Genomic DNA, 23,772 nt, shown 5'->3' on the forward strand with positions numbered 1-23,772 from the left:
TTATGTTTATTCATGTTGTCTTAGTCACGTAGTGTCTTATCATGTATTATGTTAGTCTAGGTTCGTCATGTTGTTTAGTTTATTTCTTGTTACGATTTATTTTCTCGTCATGTCTAGTTATGTTTCGTTACGATTATATTACCTTGTTATGTTGAATGGTTATCGTCTTAGTTTCGTTTTGTATTATGTTTTGATTTATGTTTATTGTTACGTTAACTGTTCGTTGTTTATGCATACACTTTTACATGTCTTTCCGCAAACCTTGCGTTCCGCCTTTTCTCTCTCGCTCCTTCTGTCATTCACTCCCTAATTATTTCCATTTGTCTATTTACTAAAACGACTAACGCTAGATCAGGATTGGGTAGAAACTAACAAGACTAATCATGTGTTCATGTTACCTTACGTTTCTCGTGCATGTCATTTACTAATTTACTAATGCTAGGGCAGGATAGGTTTATTACTAACGATTACTAATCTCCTTGTTAAACTTGTCATCCATCGCACCTGTTTTCCATTTCCTTGCTACGCTCTAACTAATTGTCTACACCTGTCTACACCCGCATTTATAGCCCAGTCGCGCAACTGTTCTTCGCGAAATTGTCTGCCTCTGTTTACCACGCAACTCTTGAGCATTGACCACTATTGATTACACGTTACGATCCAAGCCTGTTTACCGACCATTGTTTATTTATTTCTGTTTTGTGACCATCGTTTGTTTTTTGACTACGTCCTCGCCTACCGTTTTTGTACTTTTGCTTCGCTGATTGTTTCATGGTTTCGACTCCCGCTTCGCCCACGACTACGCCTCTGCCTGCCGTCCGCCTGTTCATCTGCCCCGCTGACAGCTCTCCTGCTACCGGACCTCCCTGCACGTCTACCGATTACGAGTTTGCCTCTTCCCTCGGCACCGTGCTTTTTTTTTTTTTTTTTTGTTTACTTTTTGTTTGGCTGGATCTACGTGTATGGACTTTGCTTGTGTTGACTACTCTCCTGGGATTCATCCCGAATAAAGCCCTGAGGGGTCTTTATATTACTATTGTTTCTGAGTCGTGCATTTTGGGTCCAACCCCCACGCACCCGTCTCAAGATGGATGCAATAATTCCATCTAGTGACAGGTTTTACAGTATGTAGTGGATAGCTTATGATTATTTTTTCTGATATCAAGCCTGCAGTGCTGTCATGTTAACTGTCAACAGTATAATTATTGGACATTGTCATAAAATTCCTGTAGTCACCATTGGTTATGATCACCTTTGATTCTGCCTCATCCTGATGGCAGTGCATTGTCATAAATATACCTATTACTGCACCGAATGTAATGCTACAACATTGCTAAGAAACCTTGGACCTTATTCTGAACAGGCCAATGACAATATTCCCGAGAAAATCTGAAAAGCATTAACACCCTGAGCCACGGGGTTGAGAGAAAATGATTTCCTCACCTTCGAAATAACACATTCACATCTCATAACACATCCTGCAGTTCGGCACATAATTCAAGAGACTGTTAAGTGGCTGAAAGGATAGAATACTGCACGCTTGAGAAGGATTAACTGTGTCCATAGAAACCTTCCTTCAGACCTATAACACACCACTTACACGTTCTACGCATATAAGTCGTATCTGAGTGAATGTGTTGCTAGATTTATTGGGGTTTGGTTTAATCTTTGTGTTTTGGTGGTCCCTGGTGGACACAAATGTGAACCGCATGCATGTAATAAAAACCCTGCCAATGCACGAGCACATTTCTCGAGAGGTCAGGATTGGCGCGTGGACATTGCCTCAGTGCTGTGTGCGCGCGTCTGTGTTTGCGTCTCCGCACGTGTGTGGGCTACTGCTCTGCATTACTGCGCGTGTGTTTCAGTAGAGAAACCAGGCGGAACTCTGTCTGCGTGTGTGAACTCTGAGATCTATCTGACTTGCTGTCTTATAGTATAGTATAATGGCATTTGGCAGACGCTCTTATCCAGAGCGACGTACAGTACATTAGACTTAGCAGGAGACATTCCTGCCCTGGAGCAATGCAGGGTTAAGGGCCTTGCTCAAGGGCCAAGCGGCTGTGCGGATCTTTGTGTGGCTACACCGGGGATCGAACCACCGACCTTGCGGGTCTCAGTCATGTACCTTAACCACTACGCTACAGGCCGCTCCAGTGCGGCTACCCCCCTGATTGGTCAGTCCCCACTGCAGTCAGACACAAGTCCCTATTTAAATGATTGTCAAATAAAGGAAATAATTTTCCAATTATTCAAAAAGTGAAGCCTTTTTTAGTAGCCTACATTATTTTGTTTCTTACTATTTTATTACTTAGCCACTGTAATATGACACCATAAGTTTGTGATTGTCGGCTTTGAAATATTTTGGCCAGTCACAGCATCAAAGATGTCTGGGTCTGCGCTTCAACAAAAATGTGTGCGTCTGTGTTTGCGTCTCCGGACGTGTGTAGGCTACCTGGTACACAACCCTCTCCCTCAGCTGTTTACTCTTCATGCTGATCACTTTCTGCACACTGACACGGACAAAAGCTAAGGTACAATAAAGACAGCAAGTCATATAGGTATCTGTAATGAGATCGATAGGCAGAGCCAAAGCACACACACGCACGTACAGATGGGCAGCGTCAATCATCAGTTGAGAGATAAGATAGGAACTCAAGAAGTGGCGCTCTTCTAATCCAACCTTCATTATTTTAGCCTATTCAAAAATTACAATAAAGCCCGCACACTTAACTCTCTCAGTTACGTATGATCCCCGCGCTTTTTGTATAAGTTTCTATTCGTCATAAGCAGCGGAGTGTAGTGCTGTACATCGCCTCTTCCTGTTTCTTGGGTAGTGCCTACTGGCAGGAGAAGCAGGGAAACTATGAAGTCGGCCGTAGATATTTAATGAAGTTTATACATGCGCTCAGGAATAGAGGTAGGCTACGGTTATTTTTCTAAACTCTCAGTTGTTGTTTTTTTGCGTGGGTGGACTGCGCTGAGTAATGACATGTTAGAGAACAGTCAGAATGTGACGAACGCTCTATTTACTCTCGCCCATAGACAACAGATTAAGCCCGGAATAGTTCACAAATTGCGTTCGAAGTTTGATACAATATAACTCAGATATAATAGAACTCAGTTATATTGTATCTAACTTGAAAACGCTCTTTAGTTTTCGTAGAGCATAATTTAAGTATTTGATCAATGTTGAACACTATGTACTCCAGGTGAGCGAAAATGGATCGGATGACCATGGACCGGCTGAATTTTTTAACTGACGATGAGCTGTTGCGGTTTTTCCGCTGTAAGAAGACGGAGATGTCGTGTATTGAGAAACCTCTTACTTTTCTCAACCAGCTGCGAGACAACGACCTCATACCAGAGGACCGGTATAAAGTGAGTCTTAATAGCCTGATAGAGTTTTTACACCACATTATATCGACCATGCGTACCTCTGTCTCCGTGTCTGTCTGTCCCTCGGTCCTTACAGTTTACAGCTTATCTCTCAACTGATGATTGACCCTGCCCATCTGTACGTGCGTGTGTGTGCTTTGGCTCTGCCTATCGATCTCATTACAGAGACCAATCTGACTTGCTGTCTTTAAAATCACAGAAAGACAACAATTAAGGTTCACAGGGAGGTAGGGAGGGACGGGGAGAGGTGCTGCTTGAAGAGGTGCGTCTTCAGTTTGAATTACTCAGCGCAGTCCACCCACGCAAAAAAACTACTGAAAGTTTAGAAAAATAACCGTAGCCTACCTCTATTCCTGAGCGCATGTATAAACTTCGTTAAATATCTACGGCCGACTTCATAGTTTCCCTGCTTCTCCTGCCAGTAGCCACTACAGTAGCCCCCATTACCCAAGAAACAGGAAGAGGCGATGTGCAGCACTACACTCCGCTGCTTATGACGAATAGAAACTTACACAAAAAGCGTAACTGGGGATCATACGTAACTGAGAGAGTTAAGTGTGCGGGCTTTATTGTAATTTTTGAATAGGCTAAAATAATGACGGTTGGATTAGAAGAGCGCCACTTCTTGAGTTCCTATCTTATCGCTCAACTGATGATTGACGCTGCCCATCTGTACTTGCGTGTGTGTGCTTTGGCTCTGCCTATCGATCTCATTACAGAGACCTATCTGACTTGCTGTCTTTATATGGTAAATGGTTGGCATTTATATAGCACCTTTAACCAAAGCTGTACAATTTATGCTTCTCATTCACCCATTCATACACACACTGGCCGCCATGCAAGGCACCGATCAGCTCATCAGGAGCAATTGGTTGGTTAGGTGTCTTGCTCAGGAACACTTCGATCAAACCGGCAACCCTCCGACTGCCAGACGACTGCTCTTACTGCCTGAGCCAAGTAGTACCTTTGCTTTTGTCTGTGTCTGTGTGCAGAAAGTGATCAGGATGAAGAGTACACAGCTGAGGGAGAGGGGTGTGTACGAGATACTGGATTGGCTGGAGACTGAGAAGCCCCATTGCATCAAGCTCTTCTGGAGCTGTGTGTTCGAAGACCACATCCTGCACTTGTACCCTAACATGCGTCTGCTGAAGAACAACTTGCTAGACGGTCAGTCCCCAGTGTGGTCAGTCCATTGATTGGTCAGTCCCCAGTGCCGTCACTCCCAATTGGTCAGTTTTCCAAGTGTGGTCACTCCCCTGATTAGTCAGTCCCCCAGTGCAGCCAGTCACGATTGGTCAGTTCCCAGTGAGGTTACTCCCATGATTGGTCAGTCTTTAACATTAACATTAATGGCATTTGGCAGACGCTCTCATCCAGAGCAATGTACAGTTGATTAGACTTAGCAGGAGACATTCCTCCCCTGGAGCAATGCAGGGTTAAGGGCCTTGCTCGAGGGCCAAACGGCTGTGCGGATCTTTCTGTGGCTACACCGGGGATCGAACCGCCAAACTTGCGGGTCCCAGTCATGTACCTTAACCACTACGCTACAGGCCGCCCCAGTGTGGCTACCCCCCTGATTGGTCAGTCCCCACTGAAGTCAGACATAAGTGTCTAGCAGTCCCAATTTAAAGGATTATCAAATAAAGATTTTTTTTTTTCCAATTATTAAGTGAAGCCTTTTTTAGTAGACTACATTATTTTGTTTCTTACTATTTTATTACTTAGCCACTGTAATATGACACCATAAGTTTGTGAATGTCGGCTTTGAAATATTTTGGCCAGTCACAGCATCAAAGATGTCTGGGTCTGCGCTTCAACAGAAATGGCACTTCTCCTTTGCTTCATATTTCATTGGTACTGGAAGATGGCACTGCAGGGTGTATCCAAGCCGAGCATTTCCACTTAATGTAAACAGTTGGGTATTTCATTGACTCGGGTTGAGTATGGTGATATTACAGCAGTGCTGAAGCTGGGTGTTGAACCTGTGACCATCAAATTTTTCAGGAACAAAAACAACAACAACAACCTGGCCTGCAGTTTAACTACAGCAGTCTTTAATTGTTGTTTGAGCTTCTGGCTGTTAGCACAGTTGGAGTAAACATATTTTAACCACTGTAATATATGTGTAATTTGTTGAAGTAATCATGTATATAATTTAAACTTTGGTGACTTTGATTAAATGTGTTGCAGCTTTGTTTGGTAAATGGAGAAGTGTTTGAATTCAGACATCGGAAGCCTTTTACTGAAATGTGGATTTTTGCCGAACCTGAAAATGGCCTTTTTTTTCTTCTTTAATTTTAATAATTGAAAAAACTTTCCACTTCTCTGAAGCCATGACAGAGAAGAAAGAGATGTCAGAGGATTTGAAGGAGAAGGAGGAGAAAAAGAAGACTGGGGGGGAAAAGTGTGAAAAAAAGAGGGTGAAGAAGATGAGTGAGGAAGAGGACGAAGAGCCGGGTCCCTCTACCCAGTCCACGCCAAGCAAGAAGAAGAAGCCAGAGAAACCATGTGATGGTGAGTCGCTGGCACATATACAGCCAAACTACATTGCGCTTTCTCCTTAGGCCTCAGATTCAGTCAAAATGGCCGTGCACAGGGGGCTGCTGGACCGCTCGTCCGGGTAAGGCACCACAGTGTGACGCCGGGGCGAGCCTCATGGGCTTGGATCAGTCCAAACCATGGCAGTGCCGACTGTGGCTAGTAGCTCCACAGGGCGATGCACAGTTGGTTATTATCCGGCCTCGTGTATGGGAGTGTTCAATCAGTCAAGGATCCACGTTTGTGGCGATCTATCGACCCCTGCTGGTCGATGGGCCGTCCATGGACCGCGTGGGAAAGGCGCATATGAAAGGTCCTCCTCTGACTCCACTCTGTGCAAGTTTAGCTGTAGTCTGCGGTGTGGAGAGAAGCAGCTGGTGACACTGCATGTTTTGGAAGAGAACCGTGCATGTCTGCACTCACATGAATCCGGAGAGGGGTTATTTTACGGCGTTAACGTAGCTGCGCTTGTAGGTGATTGGCCAATCCTAATTTGTGGGTGGGAATTTGACATGCTCAACTTGATGTTGGGTGCCAAAAAAACTAAACGCGTTGCACTATGTTGCATTGAAAAACTTGAAAAGTTTTTTTTTTCGAATTGGCACATTTGAAAAATACAGGGGACGGTCTGTAGCAGTACATGACTGGGACATGCAAGGTCAGTGGTTTGATCCCCGGTGTAGCCACAATATGAGATCCGCACAGCCGTTGGGCACGTTCAGTGCGTACTGTAACCTGTGAGGGACACATTCAGTGCATACTGTAACCTGTGAGGGACACATTCAGTGCGTACTGTAGCCTGTGAGGGACACATTCAGTGCGTACTGTAACCTGTGAGGGACACGTTCAGTGCGTACTGTAACCTGTGAGGGACACATTCAGTGCATACTGTAACCTGTAAGGGACACGTTCAGTGCGTACTGTAACCTGTGAGGGACACGTTCAGTGCGTACTGAAGCCTGTGAGGGACACATTCAGTGCGTACTGTAACCTGTGAGGGACACATTCAGTGCGTACTGTAGCCTGTGACGGACACATTCAGTGCATACTGTAATCTGTGAGGGACACATTCAGTGCGTACTGTAACCTGTGAGGGACACATTCAGTGCATACTGTAACCTGTGAGGGACACATTCAGTGCATACTGTAACCTGTAAGGGACACGTTCAGTGCGTACTGTAGCCTGTGAGGGACACATTCAGTGCGTACTGTAACCTGTGAGGGACACATTCAGTGCATACTGTAACCTGTGAGGGACACATTCAGTGCATACTGTAACCTGTGAGGGACACATTCAGTGCGTACTGTAACCTGTGAGGGACACATTCCGTGCGTACTGTAACCTGTGAGGGACACGTTCAGTGCATTGCGGGGCTGATGTCTCTTCGCTGCTCTGTGATCCAGGTTCTCCCATCAGAAAGGGGGAGAAGAAGCCCATCTGGGAACGGCCGTTCTTCAGGACACAGCTACCTGTCACCTGCGGCGATAAGAAGGGCATCCTTTACAGAAACAAGCTGCCCAAGGGTGAGCTGAGAGAGAGACCTGCAGGATCGCCTGTGTGTGAGTGTGTGTGTCTTTGCGCAAGCAAGTGTGCTTGTGTGCTTCTGTTTGTGTGTCACCTGGATGTCCCATGACATGCCTGTGTCTGTCCCAGGAGAGAAGTGTATCCTGGCCAAGGGGTCCTGGTTTACCCCCCAGGCCTTTGAAGATTTTGGGGGAAAGAAGAGATCAAAAAAATGGAAGGAGAGCATTCGCTGCCAGAACACCCCCCTGCAGAAACTGATCGAGGTCAGAGAGAGGGAGGATTTGGGTGTACACTGTTCAAATCGGGGGCATCCTGTAGCCTAGTTACTAAGGTACATGACTGGGACCTGGAAGGTTGGACGGGATAAAAATATGATGTAAGTGACTGTGGAATGATAGTTGGTGCCAGACAGGGTGGTTTTCATGCACAACAGTTGTCTCTAGAGTTTGCAGAGAATGGTGCAAGAAAAAAAAAAACATCCAGTGAGCGGCAGTTCTGCGGGCAAAAACCCGCAAAAGAGGTCAGTGGAGAAGGGCCAGACTGGTCAAAGCTGACAGGAAGGCGCCAGCAATGCAAATAACCACATATTACAACAGTGGTATGCAGAAGAGCATCTCTGAACACACAACACTTTTCACGTGGAATCAGGAGCATTCTCTGGCTGCTTTTTATAAGGGATCTTATGGTTGATGCTGGTCATTAATGATGTTGTGTTTGCTGCATTGTGGATTGAGGATTTGCTTGAGACGCACTGCTGAAACTTGCCTGTCTTAACTCCCGTCTCCACAGGAGGGTCATTTGAAAGCCCCGAGCAGTCCATGCAAACAGGTAATAATTTCCCTTCATAATCCATCCATCCATCCATTATCTGAACCCGCTTATCCTGAACAGGGTCGCAGGGGGGCTGGAGCCTATCCCAGCATACATTGGGCGAAAGGCAGGAATACACCCTGGACAGGTCGCCAGTCCATCTCAGGGCACACACACCATTCACTCACACACTCATACCCAGGGGTCTCCAATCTTATCCTAAAAGGGCCGGCGTGGGTGCAGGTTTTTGTTTTAACCCAGCAGTAACACACCTGATTATACTAATGAACTAATCGTGGTCTTTAATCAAGACCTAGATGAGTAGAATCAGCTGTCTTAGTCCTGTGCTAAAACAACAACCTGCACACACACCGGCCCTTTCTGGATAAGATTGGAGACCCCTGCTCATACCTATGGGCAATTTAGACTCTCCAATCCACCTAACCTGCATGTCTTTGGACTGTGGGAGGAAACCGGAGTACCCGGAGGAAACCCACACAGACACGGGGAGAACATGCAAATTCCGCATTGAGAGGCCCCGGCCGACGGGGATTCAAACCCAGGACCTCCTTGCTGTGAGGCAGCAGTGCTACCCACTGCACTATCCGTGCCGCCCTTCCCTTCATAATGAACTCTATTAATCTCTCTCTGGAGTCACAGCATTGGGGAGTCTCTATGGTCTTCAGGGTCCATAAAGAATTGAGTGTTGTGTTGTGTTGTGTTGTGTTGTGTTGTGTTGTGTTGTGGTGTGGTGTGGTGCGGTGTTGTGTTGTGACAATGTGCTGTAGTCAGGCATGTTTCACTCCTGTTTCAGCATTTCCTGAACTATAATCCCCTGGCCTCGTCAATAAATTGACTGACTTTCTCATGTAGTTTCCCTACTGCCATTGCTTCGATAAAAATGACCAGCTCTATGAATGGATTAGAGTTTATTTTCTAAACATCAGATGGATGCTGTCCTGCTTTAACCCACCACATAACCCACCTTATCCGTAGGGCTACTCCCGTCTCATACACACACATACAATTTGTCCTACGTTCAGGTGAAAACAGCAACCTGCACATTCACTGTCAACCATTGAGTCCTGTGCAGAGCCTTGCAAAGGTAACTCAGTGCACTGGATTCAGTCATCCTTTTCTCTAGTTTAGTGCACTGAATTCAGTCATCCTTTTTTCCAGTATAGTGCGCTGGATTCAGACATAATTTTTCCAGCTTAGTGCACTGGATTCAGTCATCCTTTTCTCTAGTTTAGTGCACTGGATTCAGTCATCCTTTTTTCCAGCTTAGTGCATTCCATCTGGACTGCGGTGCTGCATCACTAAGCTAAGAACAGCCGTCTTTACTCAGTTGGGAACCACACAGTATTGAGCGATGTAGCTTTCTGGTCGTGACATTTTATCAGCATTTTGAGATGCAATGCCTCTTGTTTCAGAGAAGGATGATGTCATCACGTACCAGCTCATCTGAGGACATGAGCTCTGGTAGGTCCCTTTTCACAAGAATACACAATAGACGTTGGCACACTTCAACATGCCTGATGTCAGCTTGCTACACACTCTACCCTAGTTAACCATGTGAACATTTCACCAGCCTTCTTAGTTGAAAAAGTCTTCCTTTGTGTGTTTGTGGGAAGTAACACAAGAACGATATGTTTGCCACCAATTTTGTATAATGACAGAACCTAAATTTGCTGGGTCATCAGTGTTCACCACTGGATGTGTTATATACCAGTATACACCACTGAATGTTTTATATAGGCCATCACATGTATGTTGTATACATATGTATATACTAATATACTAACATACTAATATACAATGATTGTTTCCTACACCAGTATACACCACTGAGTGTATCATCTACCAGTATACAGTGTGAATACTATATACATGTGTTTCCAGTGGCATGCAGGCATGTTGGCTCAGCCTAGAGTCCAGTTAGGAAATGGAGCTTTTGCTCGGTTGGTGGAATCAAATCACTCTGATTTATGATTTGTGCTTCCCCACACTTACTGCTTGAATTTGGCCAGACGGTTACTCGGTTTTGAGGAGGTGCGTTATAATGGTAGTGCCACTCTTGAAAGGAATAACGTGTCTTCTGTAGGGGCTACATGGCCCTGTATGGACAAATTCTCCAACACTTATGTTTTACAGATTCAGACACAGATTCAGACACAGAAGAAGAAGAAGAAGAAGAAGAAGAAGAAGAAGACGAAGAAGAAGACGAAGAGGAGGAGGAGGAGGAGGAAGAAAATGATGAGGAAGAACCAGAGAAAAGTGGCCAAGCGGCAGTTGGGAATGGAGACATGTCAGAATTTCCTGGTCTTCGTTTGTCTGTCACCTGTGGATCAGCAACCGGGACTCTACAGAAAGATCGTTTTGCATCAGGTGTGTGTGTGTGTGTGTGTGTGTGTGAATACATAAGCTACAAAGTCAGCGTATCCACTGATAGGATCAGTTTGAATGGGGATTACATATTTTCAACCAGTTTTGTTTCCTTTATGAGATGTACATTTGCTGACTGGATTTCCATATTAAGCCCTTTGTGATGACCTGGTTGTCACTGATAATACTTTCAAATGGAAGTATGGTGGCAGCTATAATGTGGGAGCACACCTAAAGCACTGCTGATGGTGAGATGTGTTTCATGGGATGTTTTTAATGCTCAGTATTTCTGTTAATAATCTTGACTGTTCGTTGTTTCCTTTAATTCTGTTTGTCCTGGTCACTCCCTGATATGTCGGCAAAGTCAGTCACTTTTCACAGCAGTCGTTCAGTCACGGCACGTCCGGCTTATCGTTAGCACGTTATCACAGCCGCGCCCAGCCTGTCCCTACCGCTGTTGTGAGGTTTCGGTGGAACTCAAAGCTGTGAATGTCAGAACATGTTGAGTTCTCTCGTTGTTCGTGTGGTGAATGGGGGCCCTGGTTCAGATCAGGGGAGCGGGTGTGCTTCTGAAACACGACGGCTGATTTGTCTTCTCTCTCTCTCTGTCCTCTCGGACCACCCCAGGGACCTCTGGGAAATGCATACGGACGGCCAGCGGATGGCTGACCCCCGTCGAGTTCACCAAGGAGGACCAGGCGCTCACTTCCAGCTCCTGGGAAAGAAGTATCCTGTGCCAAGGAGAACCGCTCAGTGACCTCATCAAGGTAGTGGAGGAGGGGCGGGGGGAGAACAGGAGGGGTGGGCTGGGTCTGAAGCACCCATGTGTGGACCAGCATTGACATAATTATTTTTCAAAAGATTTTAAGTTATTAAAAAAATACAGAAAATTAAGATTCAGTTGAAATGTAGCTTTTGAGTTTTGGCCATTTTCTATTTATCTTCTTAAGTTAAGTTTAGACACTGATCTATGAATATTTTCATTCAGTGATTGTTCAGCCAAGATGTGCACTCACACAGGGAAATAACGGCATTGCCTTCTCATTTAAAATATGCATTTTAAACACAATAGTTGGAGGAATGGGGTGTCCATACTATATGGATCTTCACTGATTGGGTAAAATGTAAATGCCCTGTTCACTTATGGAAGAAAGAGATGGTATCCCAATACCAAATCCTTAGCAGCATAAGACCTACCATCAGGATATCAAGTATTTGTGGTTTATTTGGTTTTTTACGTATAACTATCTTTAAAAAACATGGATTGCATGAGATCTCTAATTTTGCAGGCACTCTGTTACTGTCAACTGCATTTATTTACCTTATGTCATGGAAAGGCTGCCATCCAGGAAAGACTTGACATCCAGGTTGTCTGTTTGTCTTTCTTCCACAGAGGAAGGTTTTGGAGTCCCACTCTCTCCAGGACGTGGTAAGGCCCTCCCCCTGCTGCCATGGCAATACCCTCATCCACCCAATCGCATCACCAGTGGACCCAATACCCAATTGATTGGCGTATAGGACAGGCTGTAGTGTAATGTATAACGTTTATCAGTACTACCCTGTGGTAATAATAAACTGCATTATGGAATGACCGCAGTGGAATGTGGTGTGGACATAGAAATGGTCGGAAAAAGAATCTGTCTGTTGATGACATGGGTATGACTTTACTACAACTGCGCTGTAGAACAGAACTCAATGACATGAAAACAATGACAAACATGCATTTAGCTAGGTGATGGTCAGCATAGTCACCGTCTGATATAGAAGGTACAAACTGGTCAATGACATTTGATTGACAAAGAGATACAGCAAAAATGGGGAGATGATTAAAAACTAGAAATCTTTATGAATACAGCGTGCAGTGTAGCCTGTAGTGTAGTGGTTGAGGTGAATGACTAGGACCCGCATGGTTGGTGATTCAATTCCTGGTGGAGCCACGAAAAGATCTGCACAGCTGTTGGGCCCTTGAGCAAGGCCCTTAACCACACATTGCTCCAGGGGGGATTGTCTCCTGCTTGGTCCAATCAACTGTAAGTCGCTTTGGATAAGCGTCAGTGAAATAACGTGATGATGATGATGATGATGATGATGAATATGTACGTATGAAGTGCTTGTAAATGAGAGTAATCACGGAAAGTGTGGCTGTCTCTGTCTCAGGAGGAGCAGAGGAACGATGATAACTGCTCTGTCTGTGGGAAGCGGGGGCACTTGCTCTGCTGTGACCGCTGCCCCCGTGCCTTCCACACAGAATGCCACCTGCCCGCCGTGGAGGAGAGACTGCTGGGGTGAGCGCTGCCTCACTGATCTGCTGTCTTTCTCTCTAAAAGGGTCCTTTTATCAGGCTGTGTGCGCGGGCAGCCTGTAGCGTAGTGGTTAAGGTAAATGACTGGGACCCGCAAGGTCGGTGATTTGATCCCCGGTGTAGCCACAATAAGATCCTCACAGCTGTTGGGCCCTTGAGCAAGGCCCTTAACCCTGCATTGCTCCAGGGGAGGATTGTCTCCTGCTTAGTCTAATCAACTGTATGTCGCTCTGGATAAGAGCGTCTGCCAAATGCAATTCATGTAATGTAATATGTGTACTAATATGTGGCTTCAGAAAGTATTCAGACAGCTTGATTTTTTCGCACTTTATTGTATTGTTGATTTCATTTTATATGGATATAAATTGCCACTTTTGCCTGTCAATCCACACTCAATAACCTATAAACATGTTTGTAGAATATTTAGCAAAAAATGTTGACTGTTACATAACCACAATATTTGTGTGTGTGTGTGTGTACATGTGTGTATGTGTGTGTGTACGTGTGTATATATATGTGTGTGTTTGTGTGTGTATATGTGTGTGTGTGTATGTGTGTGTGTGTACGTGTGTATATGTATGTGTATGTTTGTGTGTATTTATGTGTGTGTACGTGTGTATATGTGTCTGTGTGTGTATATATATGTGTGTGTATGTTTGTGTGTGTATATGTATGTGTACGTGCGTGTATGTATGTATGTGATGTGTGTGTATATATATATATATGTACGTGTAAGTGTATGTGTGTCTGTGTGCACACAGGGACGTGTGGCTGTGTACATACTGTGTACTGACTCAGTTCCAGGGCAGCCGTATCGCGCGTGAACGCTCTCTCAGACAGGCTCTAGACTGTCGCACCTCAGACTTCATGCTGGTGAGTCCCAACAACTTGCAGCCTTAGGTGTCTCCTTGTTCATACACTCACGGAGCACTTTATTAGGTATTTATTATTATTATTATTTTTTTTTTACTTCTACTGCTGTAGCCTATCCACTTAGAGTTATGATGCATTGTGTGTTTAGAGATGCTCTTCTGCATACCACTGTTGTAATGTGTGGTTATTCGCGTTTCTGTCACCTTCCTGTCAGCTTTAACCAGTCTGGCCATTTTCCTCTGACGTCTCTCATTAACAACGCGTTTCTGTCTGCAGAACTGCTGCTCACTGTTTTTTATTCACCATTCTTTGCAAACTCTAGAGACTAGTGTGCAAGAAAATCCCAGGATTTTCCACCCTGTCAAGCAATCCACGGTCACATTTTTCCCCATTCTGATGGTTGTTGTGAACATTAACTGAAGCTCCTGACCCGTATCTACATGATTGACTGCATTGCACTACTGCCACACAATTTGATAATCGCATTAATAAGTAGGTGTAGTAAAGTAAAAATGTTCCTAATGAAGTGCTCGATGAGTGTATGTAGTGCAGTCCGTAAGTATTTGGACAGAGCTACAATTTCTTTTATTTTGGCTCTGTACTCCAGCACAATGGATTTGAAATGAAATGATGACTATGGGGTGAAAGTGCAGACTGTCCCCTATAATTTACATCCATGTCGGGTGATTCTTGTAGTAATCACATCCCTTGTTATACATATTCTCTACATTTTAGAGGATAAAATGGATAAAAAGGGATGCAATTCCGACAAGGATCACAAGATATGAATCGAAATGTCCTCAAATTAAAGGTGACACCCTGTACATCAGTCATTGTTTCATTTCACATTCAGTGTGTGGGAGTACAGAGCCTAAAGAACAGAAATTGTACCTCTGTCCAAATCGCGTCCTGTTGAAAATGTACGGGTGCGGTGCGGTGCGGTGCTGAACTCTGAACACACTGCACTCCACAGCAATGCCACTATCTCCTCCTGATGCTGTACCACTCGGACGAGGGTCACATCTTCTCCTGCGACCCCAGAGACAAGGTGAGTGGCCGTCAATTCAGCAACACGTCCGCATCGTCTGCGTTACTGTATGTCTCAAGAGTGTGCGCGCGTCTGCAGTCTGCCAGGCTGCAGTGTGCAAGTGCGCTGTTGCACCCTTCCAGAAATGGAACATGCTGTAATATATCGTGAACACGTCAACTTCACGGAAACCTTAATAATGTATTTAAGTACTAGTGTAATAATATTTTGTATCATTTCAAAGGTGCAATAATTTGCATGTGTTAATGTTTTGAAAAGTTTTCTGTTTTGTTTAGCGTGTGCATCTGAAGTTTTTATCCCTGCCTGCTGATGTGTGTGTATATGTGTGCGTGTGTGTGTGTGTGTGTGCGCGCATGTGCATGCCCGTGTTTAAATATATTTGTCTGTGTGTGTGTGTGCGTGTGCATGCAATTGTACCTGCCTTTAAATATATTCAGCTGAGAGTATAGGAGTGTACTCTTACAAGTGCTGTGTGAGTTTGTGCATGTGCCTGTGTTTAAATATAGCCACGCTACAAGGAATTCACTCAGAAGCCTATGTGGCTGAAGAAGGTTGCAGAGAAACTGCAGGAGGGGCAGTACTCCACTGTACGCCAGTTCAAATCTGACATCCAACTCATCTTTCAAAACTGTGCCACATTCAACAGGGTAAGACTGCCACACTAAGCAAGATTGTGGGACCTAGCTCCGTACTTAAAAGCTGCAGACAGGAAACCGTACCTGTAGTGTTGTAGTTAAGGTAAATGCATCCGCATCCGCCATCAGACCCCTCCAACTTATCCAGAATGCAGCAGCTCGTCTGGTCTTCAACCTTCCCAAATACTCGCACGTCACCCCCCTGCTTACTACCCTCCACTGGCTGCCTGTCATGGCTCGCATCAAATTCAAAACATTGGTGCTAGCCTTCCAAGCAGTTAAAGGGTCTTCCCCAGCTTATCTACAAAAAATCATCAGACCCTACACCCCTGCCAGACCTCTTCGTTCAGCCTCCACAGGCCGCTTGGCACCTCCCCCTCTCCGAACCTCCACCTCACGCTCACGACTGCTGTCTGTTCTGGCTCCACGGTGGTGGAACGAACTCCCCGTTGAGGTCAGAACTGTAGAATCTCTCCCCACCTTCAAACGCAAGCTGAAGACACACCTCTTCAAGCAGCACCTCTCCCCATCCCTCCCTACCTCCCTGTGAACCTTAATTGTTGTCTCTGTGACTTGCTTTGTGTATCGGTATTTTTTAGTTGGCTAGGTAAGCAGGGTTTTGATAGTTAACTTTGGTCACTTTTGCTCTGTTGGTTTGTCTCTTGTTTAAAAATAAATAAATAAATAAAAAAATAAAAAAATTGGCCCTCATCCTTATCTTTGTTGTACAGGTAGCAGTTCAAATTGTACTTCCCTCTAGGGTCTTTCAGCGAACTTATCCCTGGTTATGGATATGCACTTTGTTGTACGTCGCTCTGGATAAGAGCGTCTGCCAAATGCCAATAATGTAATGTAATGTAATGTAAATGACTGGGACCCGCAAGGTCGGTGGTTCGATCCCTGGTGTAGCCACAATAAAATCTGCACAGCCGTTGGGCCCTTGAGCAAGGCCCTTAACCCCGCATTGGTCCAGGGGAGGATTGTCTGCTGCTTAGTCTAATCAACTGTACATCGCTCTGGATAAGAGCGTCTGTCAAATGCCATTAATGTTCATACAACAGTGTCCCTGAGCAAGACACCCAACCACCAATTCATGGCAGCCAATCACCGTTGGTGTCTGAGCGTGTATATGAATGGGTGAATGAGAGGCTTTAATTGTTCAGCACTTTGGATAAAGGCGCTATATGCATGTCAACCATTTACCATTTACCATTCATACCTGTTGGGCCTGCAGTTAATCCAAACTATTTCAAATTAAACTGTTCACTTGTGTAGCAACCATTTGGACAGCAACACACAATGAATAACTAATAAAGAATGAATCCCAAGTTCCTTCTGGTACTCGCTGTACTATGTGTACTCTTCACATCGAATATGGTAAGTAAAAATTCATAAATAAAAAAGAAAACGCATTGTATAACACAAAGCAGACTCAAACAGAACTAGAGAATGAATGCTCCTTCACGGTTGAATTAGTCTTTCCAGATAAAATTGTATTGTTTTATATTTTAATTAATTTCCTTTATTCTCCGTCTCCCCTTTCGGACAGGAAAACGAAGTTGGACCAGTGGGCGCAAGACTCAAGCAGTTATTTGAGACTGAATTTCAGCAGGTTTTCAGTGTGAAAAACGACTCGGATGCATCATCAGGCGGTCCTCACAATGTCTAACGAAGTGTGTTTAACAGCCCAAATCGGTCCTCCTACTTTCAGAAAATGCCATATATCTCAGAACTTTCAGTACACAGGTGTCAAACTAATACATGTGCTTTTCATATGAAACGTTAATAATTGATTTGATCAATATTAACAAATTACTTGGTAGGCAACATAAAGCCACTTTTAGCGATTCATAAACTAGTGTTTTTAAAGAGCTGTTTTAAATGTTATGCGGTGTTTGAATACAAAATGATACATTTCGTTTTTTAAATAATGTAAGTTAAAAAAAAGTATGCTTGTGAAATTTGAAAACGGGTTTTCTATTGCTTGATATCAGCCGAATGCTTATAGTGAATGCATGCTCACAAACCGTTATTAAATTGTTTAAATAAACTTTTCATTGTTTTTTTAAGAACGTAAGAAAACAATGTTCTATTAGCGCAACTCACAAATAAACAAAAACGCTGTATCTTGAAAGAGAACCCGCTTTGTAAATAAAAGATTAAAACGCCCATGGTAGTGTAAATGTCGGGTCTCACAATACAGCTCCTACACGTCTTGAAAATCTTATCCAAACGTGGTGCTCGTGTGTGTACGCAAAACGGAGATACTTGTCATTTATAACTAACGATACATTTATGTCAATTAAGTCCTGAAAATATTTATAATCATTTTTAATAAGTGTGTTTCCAAAACTAGAACCTTGTAGATTAAACACCACGCATCCTCCCAGCACGGAACCTTCGGCGTCTGCGTTGCGTTCATGCAGGCCATGCGTAATACGTCACCACAGGCACCAGCAGCGAATCCCTACCCCGAATTGCGCAGCAGAGTTGCGCAGACAGACTCGGTAAAGAACGCAGCCATTATTCAGACCTCCACAACAGACAAATTAAACAACGGTTTATTGAACAAAGGATCAACAATACATCAGGGGGAGCGGAGAAAAGCACATGTACGCGAACAAAGCCGCGTTACAATTAAAATTATGACGGTGGACTGGAAATAAGATCGAGCGCACAGGCAAAATAAAAAGTTGTAGAAAAAACTATTCCCGCGCTAGCTAGCTCGCACGATAAAGCAAACGGTGCGTGGTAATAAAGCCTGGCGACGCGATCTGACATTTACGCAACACATGCAACGCTTGTGGAAATTTTCTAGATCTCACGACTACTTTGAAATCAAATGAACTAATCCTAGCTAGCAAGCTAGCTATACAGTTGCGTAAGAGAATGGACAACCTCTCCACAAGTGAAGCGTCCCTGACGGAGAACGAATCGGCGCAGCTGTGCAGCAACCAAGACGAATCATCGCAGCTGTGCATCAGCCAAGACGGTTCCGTGCTCGCAGACCCCGGCTCTGACGTGTCTGGAGGCGAGCATCAGGATCATCTTCTACAATCTGTCCAGATGTCTACCGCTGCAGCCCCGATCCTACTCTGTGAGTCCCGCTACTTCTGTTCGCCGGTTAGTGTGCGCTAGGGAGCTGGAACTGTAACGCATTTGGAATAAGCGGCAGCGTCTTGCGGTGTCACTTGGTCAGATTCCAGGGTAAAGCGTATCTACCGTAACCTAGCTACAACTTGGAGGAGTTTCCACGTGGCTTGCGCGCTTGTGGGAGGTAACGTTAGTGTATGATTTTGCCGCTTGATATATTTGCGGTCCCCATCGCGCAATTAAATTATTGTCATTTCAGTTGAAATCTGAACTCTGTTGCTTTGAGGAAATAACACTCTACGATTTAAATATGTAACGTTGATTAAGGTTGTTTTTGTTTTGAGATAAACCAGTTGTAAAGTACAGAAACGACACAGACTTCGAGGGTTCTCAAGAGTGCTTCTTCCCGAGTTTTGTGCTGTCCAATGATGTCAAATTTTGATCTGTCAATGATAATGAGTGATCGTGTCCATTTATATTTAATAAATCCTCAGATCCTGTTAGCGCTGACAGAGTCATATCTACCACCTCAACGGATGGCAAAACTATTTTCAAGATTGCACCAGGTGAGCCTCAACTAATTCCTCGGTCCTTCTCGTCATTGCCTCCCCTGGATAAAATTGCTCTGACATACTGACGTCAGGTAAATAAATGAAACTGCCCCTAATACTTAGAGTCAATATTGAGTAAAATTGCTGTGGAACAACTGTGTTCAGAAACCAGACCTGGGTCAGTTATGCAATTGTTTTGGATTCAAATACATTTCTGTGCACGATTGATCTTGCCTGGTGCAATTGAGCCAACCAAGAGGACCAGAGGGTGGGGTTTGCACTTTCTGGTCCAATACAGGTTCCAATACACCAGACAAGCTCAGTAAAGTGTAGAAAAGATTTTGAATCAAAACAACTAGCATGTGGCTAAGGTGCATGACTGGGACCTGGAAGGTTGGTGGTCCTAGCATAGCCACGATAAAAGATATGCAGCTTGAGCAAGGCCCTTATTGTCATGTTGTTCCGGGGGGGGGGGGGGGGGGGGGGGATTGTCCTTAATCAACTAAGCTCCGAAATACATGTAATGACGGATGGTAGTGATGTTATTTGACTGGTCCAAACGCGGCGCTAGTTCAGTCGTGAAGGCCGCCATCGCTGTGGCGGTGTCACGGCTGACCCGTTGTGTTCCATGGGGCGCCCCCCTCTCCCCGCAGCCCCCCTGCCCAACGTGAAGCTTCCCGCGGCGGCGGCGGCTCCGGAGAAGGTGGCCACCTCAGAGTTCACGTACCAGACCATCGTGTTCCTGATCGAGGCGGTGGGCCGGCGCTGGAACATGTACGGCTCGCGCGAGCGCGCCCAGCTCTTCCACAGCGTGCAGAAGGAGCTGGAGGGCCAGGGGTACTGTCTGCCCGTGGAGCGGATCCGCCGCAAGTGGAACAACCTCATCGTCACCTACAAGAGGGTGAAGGACCGCAGCCGCGAGACCGGGCAGGCCAAGACCTCCTGGGAGTACTTCGAGGTACGGCCCGGGGCTGTCGCCACGGGAACAGCGGCAGCGTGGTGCTGCTGGGCGCCAGGAAACGTTCGGACGCACAGTCATAACAGGAGGTTCGTGCACATCACCTTTATAAAACATTGCTGCTCTCTTCTTCCTTCCTATCTCTTTCCTTCCTCTCCCTCTTTCTCCCTGCCCCTCTCTCTCCCCTTCTCTCTTCCACTCTCTCTCCCCCCTCTCTCTCTTCTCCTCCCCTCTCTCTCCTTCCCTCATCCCCGTCTCCTCTCCCTCCCTCCATCCTCTCCCTCTCTCTCCTCTACTCTCCCTCCTTCCTCTCGCTCTCCGCCCCTCTCTCTCCTCCCCTCTCCATCTCTCTCCCTCCCTCTTCCCTCTGCTCTCTCTCCCTCTCTCTCAGATGATGGACGCCATGCTGGGCAGCACCATCGGCAGCCAGTGCACCGCCAACGCCTCGGCCACGCTGGTCGACATGGCGACCGTCACCAAGGAGACGCCGGCGTTGGCGGATCAGGCCCCTCCCGGCAGGAGCGCGAGCACCATGGCCAAACCGGGCCTTCTCCCGGCGGGGCTAATCAGCACCTGCGCCCAGATCCCCACCCTCATCCCCTCCTCCCTCCCTCCCCCCATCACCCTCAACACCTCCTCCAAGACCCCCAGCAACACGGACGCGCGGCACCCGGCCCCCTCGCCCTCCCGCAAGGCCCCGGCGCGGCTGGCCCGGGTCCGGGGCCGCCACAGGCTGCGCAGGGGCCCCGCCGACATGGCCGCCTCCTTCCTGGCCCAGCAGCACAGCCACGCGGAGGACCGCACCTCCCTGCTGCGCGGCTTCCTGGCGGGGCAGGAGGAGCGGCAGCGCGTCGAGGAGGAGCGCGGGAGCCGGGGGGAGGCGCGGGAGAGGCGGCGCGAGAAGAGGGAGGGCAGGATGGCCGACGCCATGGGCCGCATGGCCACCGCCCTGGAGCTCATCTCCTCCAAACAGGACACCATTATCACCCTGCTGCAGAGGCTGGCTGACAGACAGTGATCTCCTCCAATCAGGACACCATCATCGCCCTGCTGCAGAGGCTGGCTGACAGACAGTGATCTCCTCCAAACAGGACACCATTATCACCCTGCTGCAGAGGCTGGTTGATAGACATCCTCTCCAATCAGGACACCATTTCAGCCTGCAGGACACAATTAAACAGGAAGGAGAGTATGGGGGAAGGGATTGGATGCCTTGAGGTTTTTACGTGCTGCATTCTAAATGAATGGCACAGTCTGATTACGCAAATTTTGGTTGAGCTGTGAAGTTCTGAAGTAGAAGTGTGAAGAATGGGAGGGGGGGGTGGTTGGAGAGGGAAGTTATGGGGTACTGGACACGTTTGGGCATATAGCAGGGTGGGTGAAATGTTTAATTTCACTGGCCGGTGTGGGTCTGCTTACTTTGTGTGAATGTCCAACTGAAGCCCTGAATCACTGTAGCCTCTGCTGGTTTTTAATCAGCAGCTAAATAAGGCCATAGAAACAAGTTGTGTGGTTTAATTAGTCAATCAAGGACTCGATTGAATTAATCACTGGTGCTTAACCTTTGAACAGTAGGTTTCTTGGAGTGTCATTTCAAAATTCATAAAGTCAGTGTTCTAGGTCTCCGTTGCTTTCAATTACCAGGACCGATCATTACAGCAGCATTAGAATGTTCAGTTCAGAACATTCCCATCACGTATTTGTTACAGTTGCATTAGTTATTTAGCTGATGCTTTTATCCAAAGCGACTTAGTTGATTAGACTGAGCTGGAAGCAATTCCCCCTGGTGCAATGTGGGCCATGCTCAAGGGCCCAACAGCTGTGCGGATCTTATTGTGGCTACACTGGGGCTTGAACCACCAACCTTCTGGGTCCACAGTTGTGTACCTTAGCCTCTAGGCTACTGGCTGCCCCAGGTGTGTTCTTACACCTTAAAGGGTTAAGCCCACATCAAACCAGCAGAAACTGCGGTCCCCCCAGGGCTGGCTTCTGACCCCTGTGCCCTGACGCTGATCTTTTTTAAACAGTGTTTGTACAGCCTTCTACCCTCCCCTGTGATCACTTCAGGGAGGGGGTAATTAAAAACTGAAATATTGTGGTGAGGTTGGTTGTGTATTTTAAGTGGTGAAATGTTCATTTCCGTCACAAACCTCCAGGATAGCTGTTCCGTTACAGACAAATCTAAGGACTATTTAAAAAATAATGATATCTGATTGTTGTTTATGTTTTTAAAAAATCATGGTTAGTAGTACTGGTCATGGTGGTTCTCAGTGCAAAGGACTGTTTTGTATGTTTGTAGTGTGATAGCTGACAATGTGTTCTTTGAAGTAAAAAACTGACGACAGTTCATTACTGACATTTGTGCTGATTCTGTCCTTTTGTAAACCATGCATCGCATATTTTCCTCTGAGACGCCTCTTTTAGTTGACAGTGTAAAAGTATAATGTGGTCTTTCTGTTCATTGTGTGGCAGGGTTCACCGGCTGTGTTTTATAAATTCAATTTTAGATTTCTACCCTCTGGAGTCCTAAAACCGATGTGAAAATAAGCCGGAAGTAGCAATGTGTCGACAAATGTACCCTTAATATAATGTGAAGCTATAATGAACTGATTATTAAAGCTGGAAAAGTGAGAGAACTGTGAATACTCTTGTTCTATCCAAAGGTAGACTGAAAGTGCGCTGTGCATAACCAATTGAGATGGTAGCGTTTAGCAGAGCTAATTGGTTGTTAATTTTTAATTTAATATGTCCAAAGCACTCGCAGCATTAAAAAAAAAAACCCACTCTCTATACTCGCTTTATGAAAAGTAGTGAAAGTGCCAGAACCAGAAGCATGCATATGTGAGATGCTTTAATTCTTTAGACACTAATATCATTTTATACACAATGTCATTCCTGCAGATAGCTCATCCTTTTTTAGTTAACTCTATTTGTCAAAATGTACAGTTGTGAAAGAATATTCTCAAAAAATGTGCTGAATACTAGTGGAAATACAAGAATAATCTACTGTAATTCTACTGGTGTTTTAAGTTAAAAGTCATTGGGATATAATTTTTGTCAGTGTCAGCAGGGTTAAAAGCTCCTTCTTTACCACCAGGGAGGAATGCTTAGCTGCGTTCCCTACACCGTAACCTGATGCGCACCTCCCCAGAAATGTAACTATGCGTCATAGCCTCTGTGTAGCCTAGGGGACTCGATACTGGGTTGTAGGAGATGTGATTAATGCTGATTCACATGCGTGCGTGTCCGCAGGCAATGTGTTTGGTAGAGGGACTGACACTGGCCTAATTCCATCTCCAGTCATCTGTTACTGCAGTCTCGTACCCAGGACCTTCCTACAGGTGTCCCCCAGGGCTCCATGCTTGGCCCCTCCAATTTTCTATTTAAATGAAATATCTTGGGCCTGTCATCTCCATGGTTTTTCAAGCTGTGTTGTATCTTTCCCAGCACTTATGTTTCTATTATGTTGTAAATTGCTGCTAAATTAAGGTCATTTGATGGTTTTTCTACAGTGTTCATTCCATATAATATCCAAGTGATGTCACTAAGTGATAATCATTGGGAATATACAGTAAGTACAAGCATTGGTACATACTGTGATTACTTTATTAGGTAGACCTGTATACCAGCTTGTGCAAATATCTAATCAGGCAATTAT

General features: G+C 45.5%; 2 protein-coding genes across 5 annotated transcripts in view; both read left to right on the plus strand.

Moving 5' to 3' along the window:
• Positions 1-17,562, plus strand: part of LOC133115144 (nuclear body protein SP140-like protein) — a 59,740-nt gene extending 42,178 nt beyond the window's left edge. Inside the window, exons 1-16 of one of the 4 annotated variants that reach the window (XM_061224900.1) lie at positions 2,796-2,917; positions 3,210-3,378; positions 4,389-4,563; positions 5,728-5,910; positions 7,339-7,458; positions 7,589-7,722; positions 8,249-8,287; positions 9,703-9,751; positions 10,424-10,657; positions 11,282-11,421; positions 12,048-12,083; positions 12,812-12,939; positions 13,718-13,829; positions 14,803-14,877; positions 15,384-15,524; positions 17,062-17,562. In XM_061224900.1, the coding sequence (XP_061080884.1) occupies positions 3,220-3,378; positions 4,389-4,563; positions 5,728-5,910; positions 7,339-7,458; positions 7,589-7,722; positions 8,249-8,287; positions 9,703-9,751; positions 10,424-10,657; positions 11,282-11,421; positions 12,048-12,083; positions 12,812-12,939; positions 13,718-13,829; positions 14,803-14,877; positions 15,384-15,524; positions 17,062-17,181 (1,845 nt within the window). In that variant the 5' untranslated portion in view covers positions 2,796-2,917; positions 3,210-3,219 and the 3' untranslated portion in view covers positions 17,182-17,562. Of the gene's footprint in view, positions 1-2,795; positions 2,918-2,960; positions 3,379-3,825; positions 3,947-4,388; positions 4,564-5,727; positions 5,911-7,338; positions 7,459-7,588; positions 7,723-8,248; positions 8,288-9,702; positions 9,752-10,423; positions 10,658-11,281; positions 11,422-12,047; positions 12,084-12,811; positions 12,940-13,717; positions 13,830-14,802; positions 14,878-15,383; positions 15,525-17,061 lie in introns of those variants that run through there. The other 3 variants (XM_061224902.1, XM_061224901.1, XM_061224903.1) reach the window with 3 other exon arrangements.
• A 113-nt stretch (positions 17,563-17,675) lies between these two features.
• Positions 17,676-22,472, plus strand: si:ch1073-357b18.4 (uncharacterized protein LOC797129 homolog). The gene is made up of 4 exons (XM_061224904.1): positions 17,676-18,609; positions 19,100-19,171; positions 19,810-20,114; positions 20,506-22,472. The coding sequence occupies exons 1-4, from the start codon at positions 18,402-18,404 to the stop codon at positions 21,130-21,132; spliced, it is 1,212 nt and encodes a 403-aa protein (XP_061080888.1). The 5' UTR covers positions 17,676-18,401; the 3' UTR covers positions 21,133-22,472.
• Positions 22,473-23,772: the final 1,300 nt, after the last annotated feature.

The sequence above is a fragment of the Conger conger genome, chromosome 16, assembly GCF_963514075.1.
Source record: "Conger conger chromosome 16, fConCon1.1, whole genome shotgun sequence".
NCBI lineage: Eukaryota > Metazoa > Chordata > Actinopteri > Anguilliformes > Congridae > Conger > Conger conger.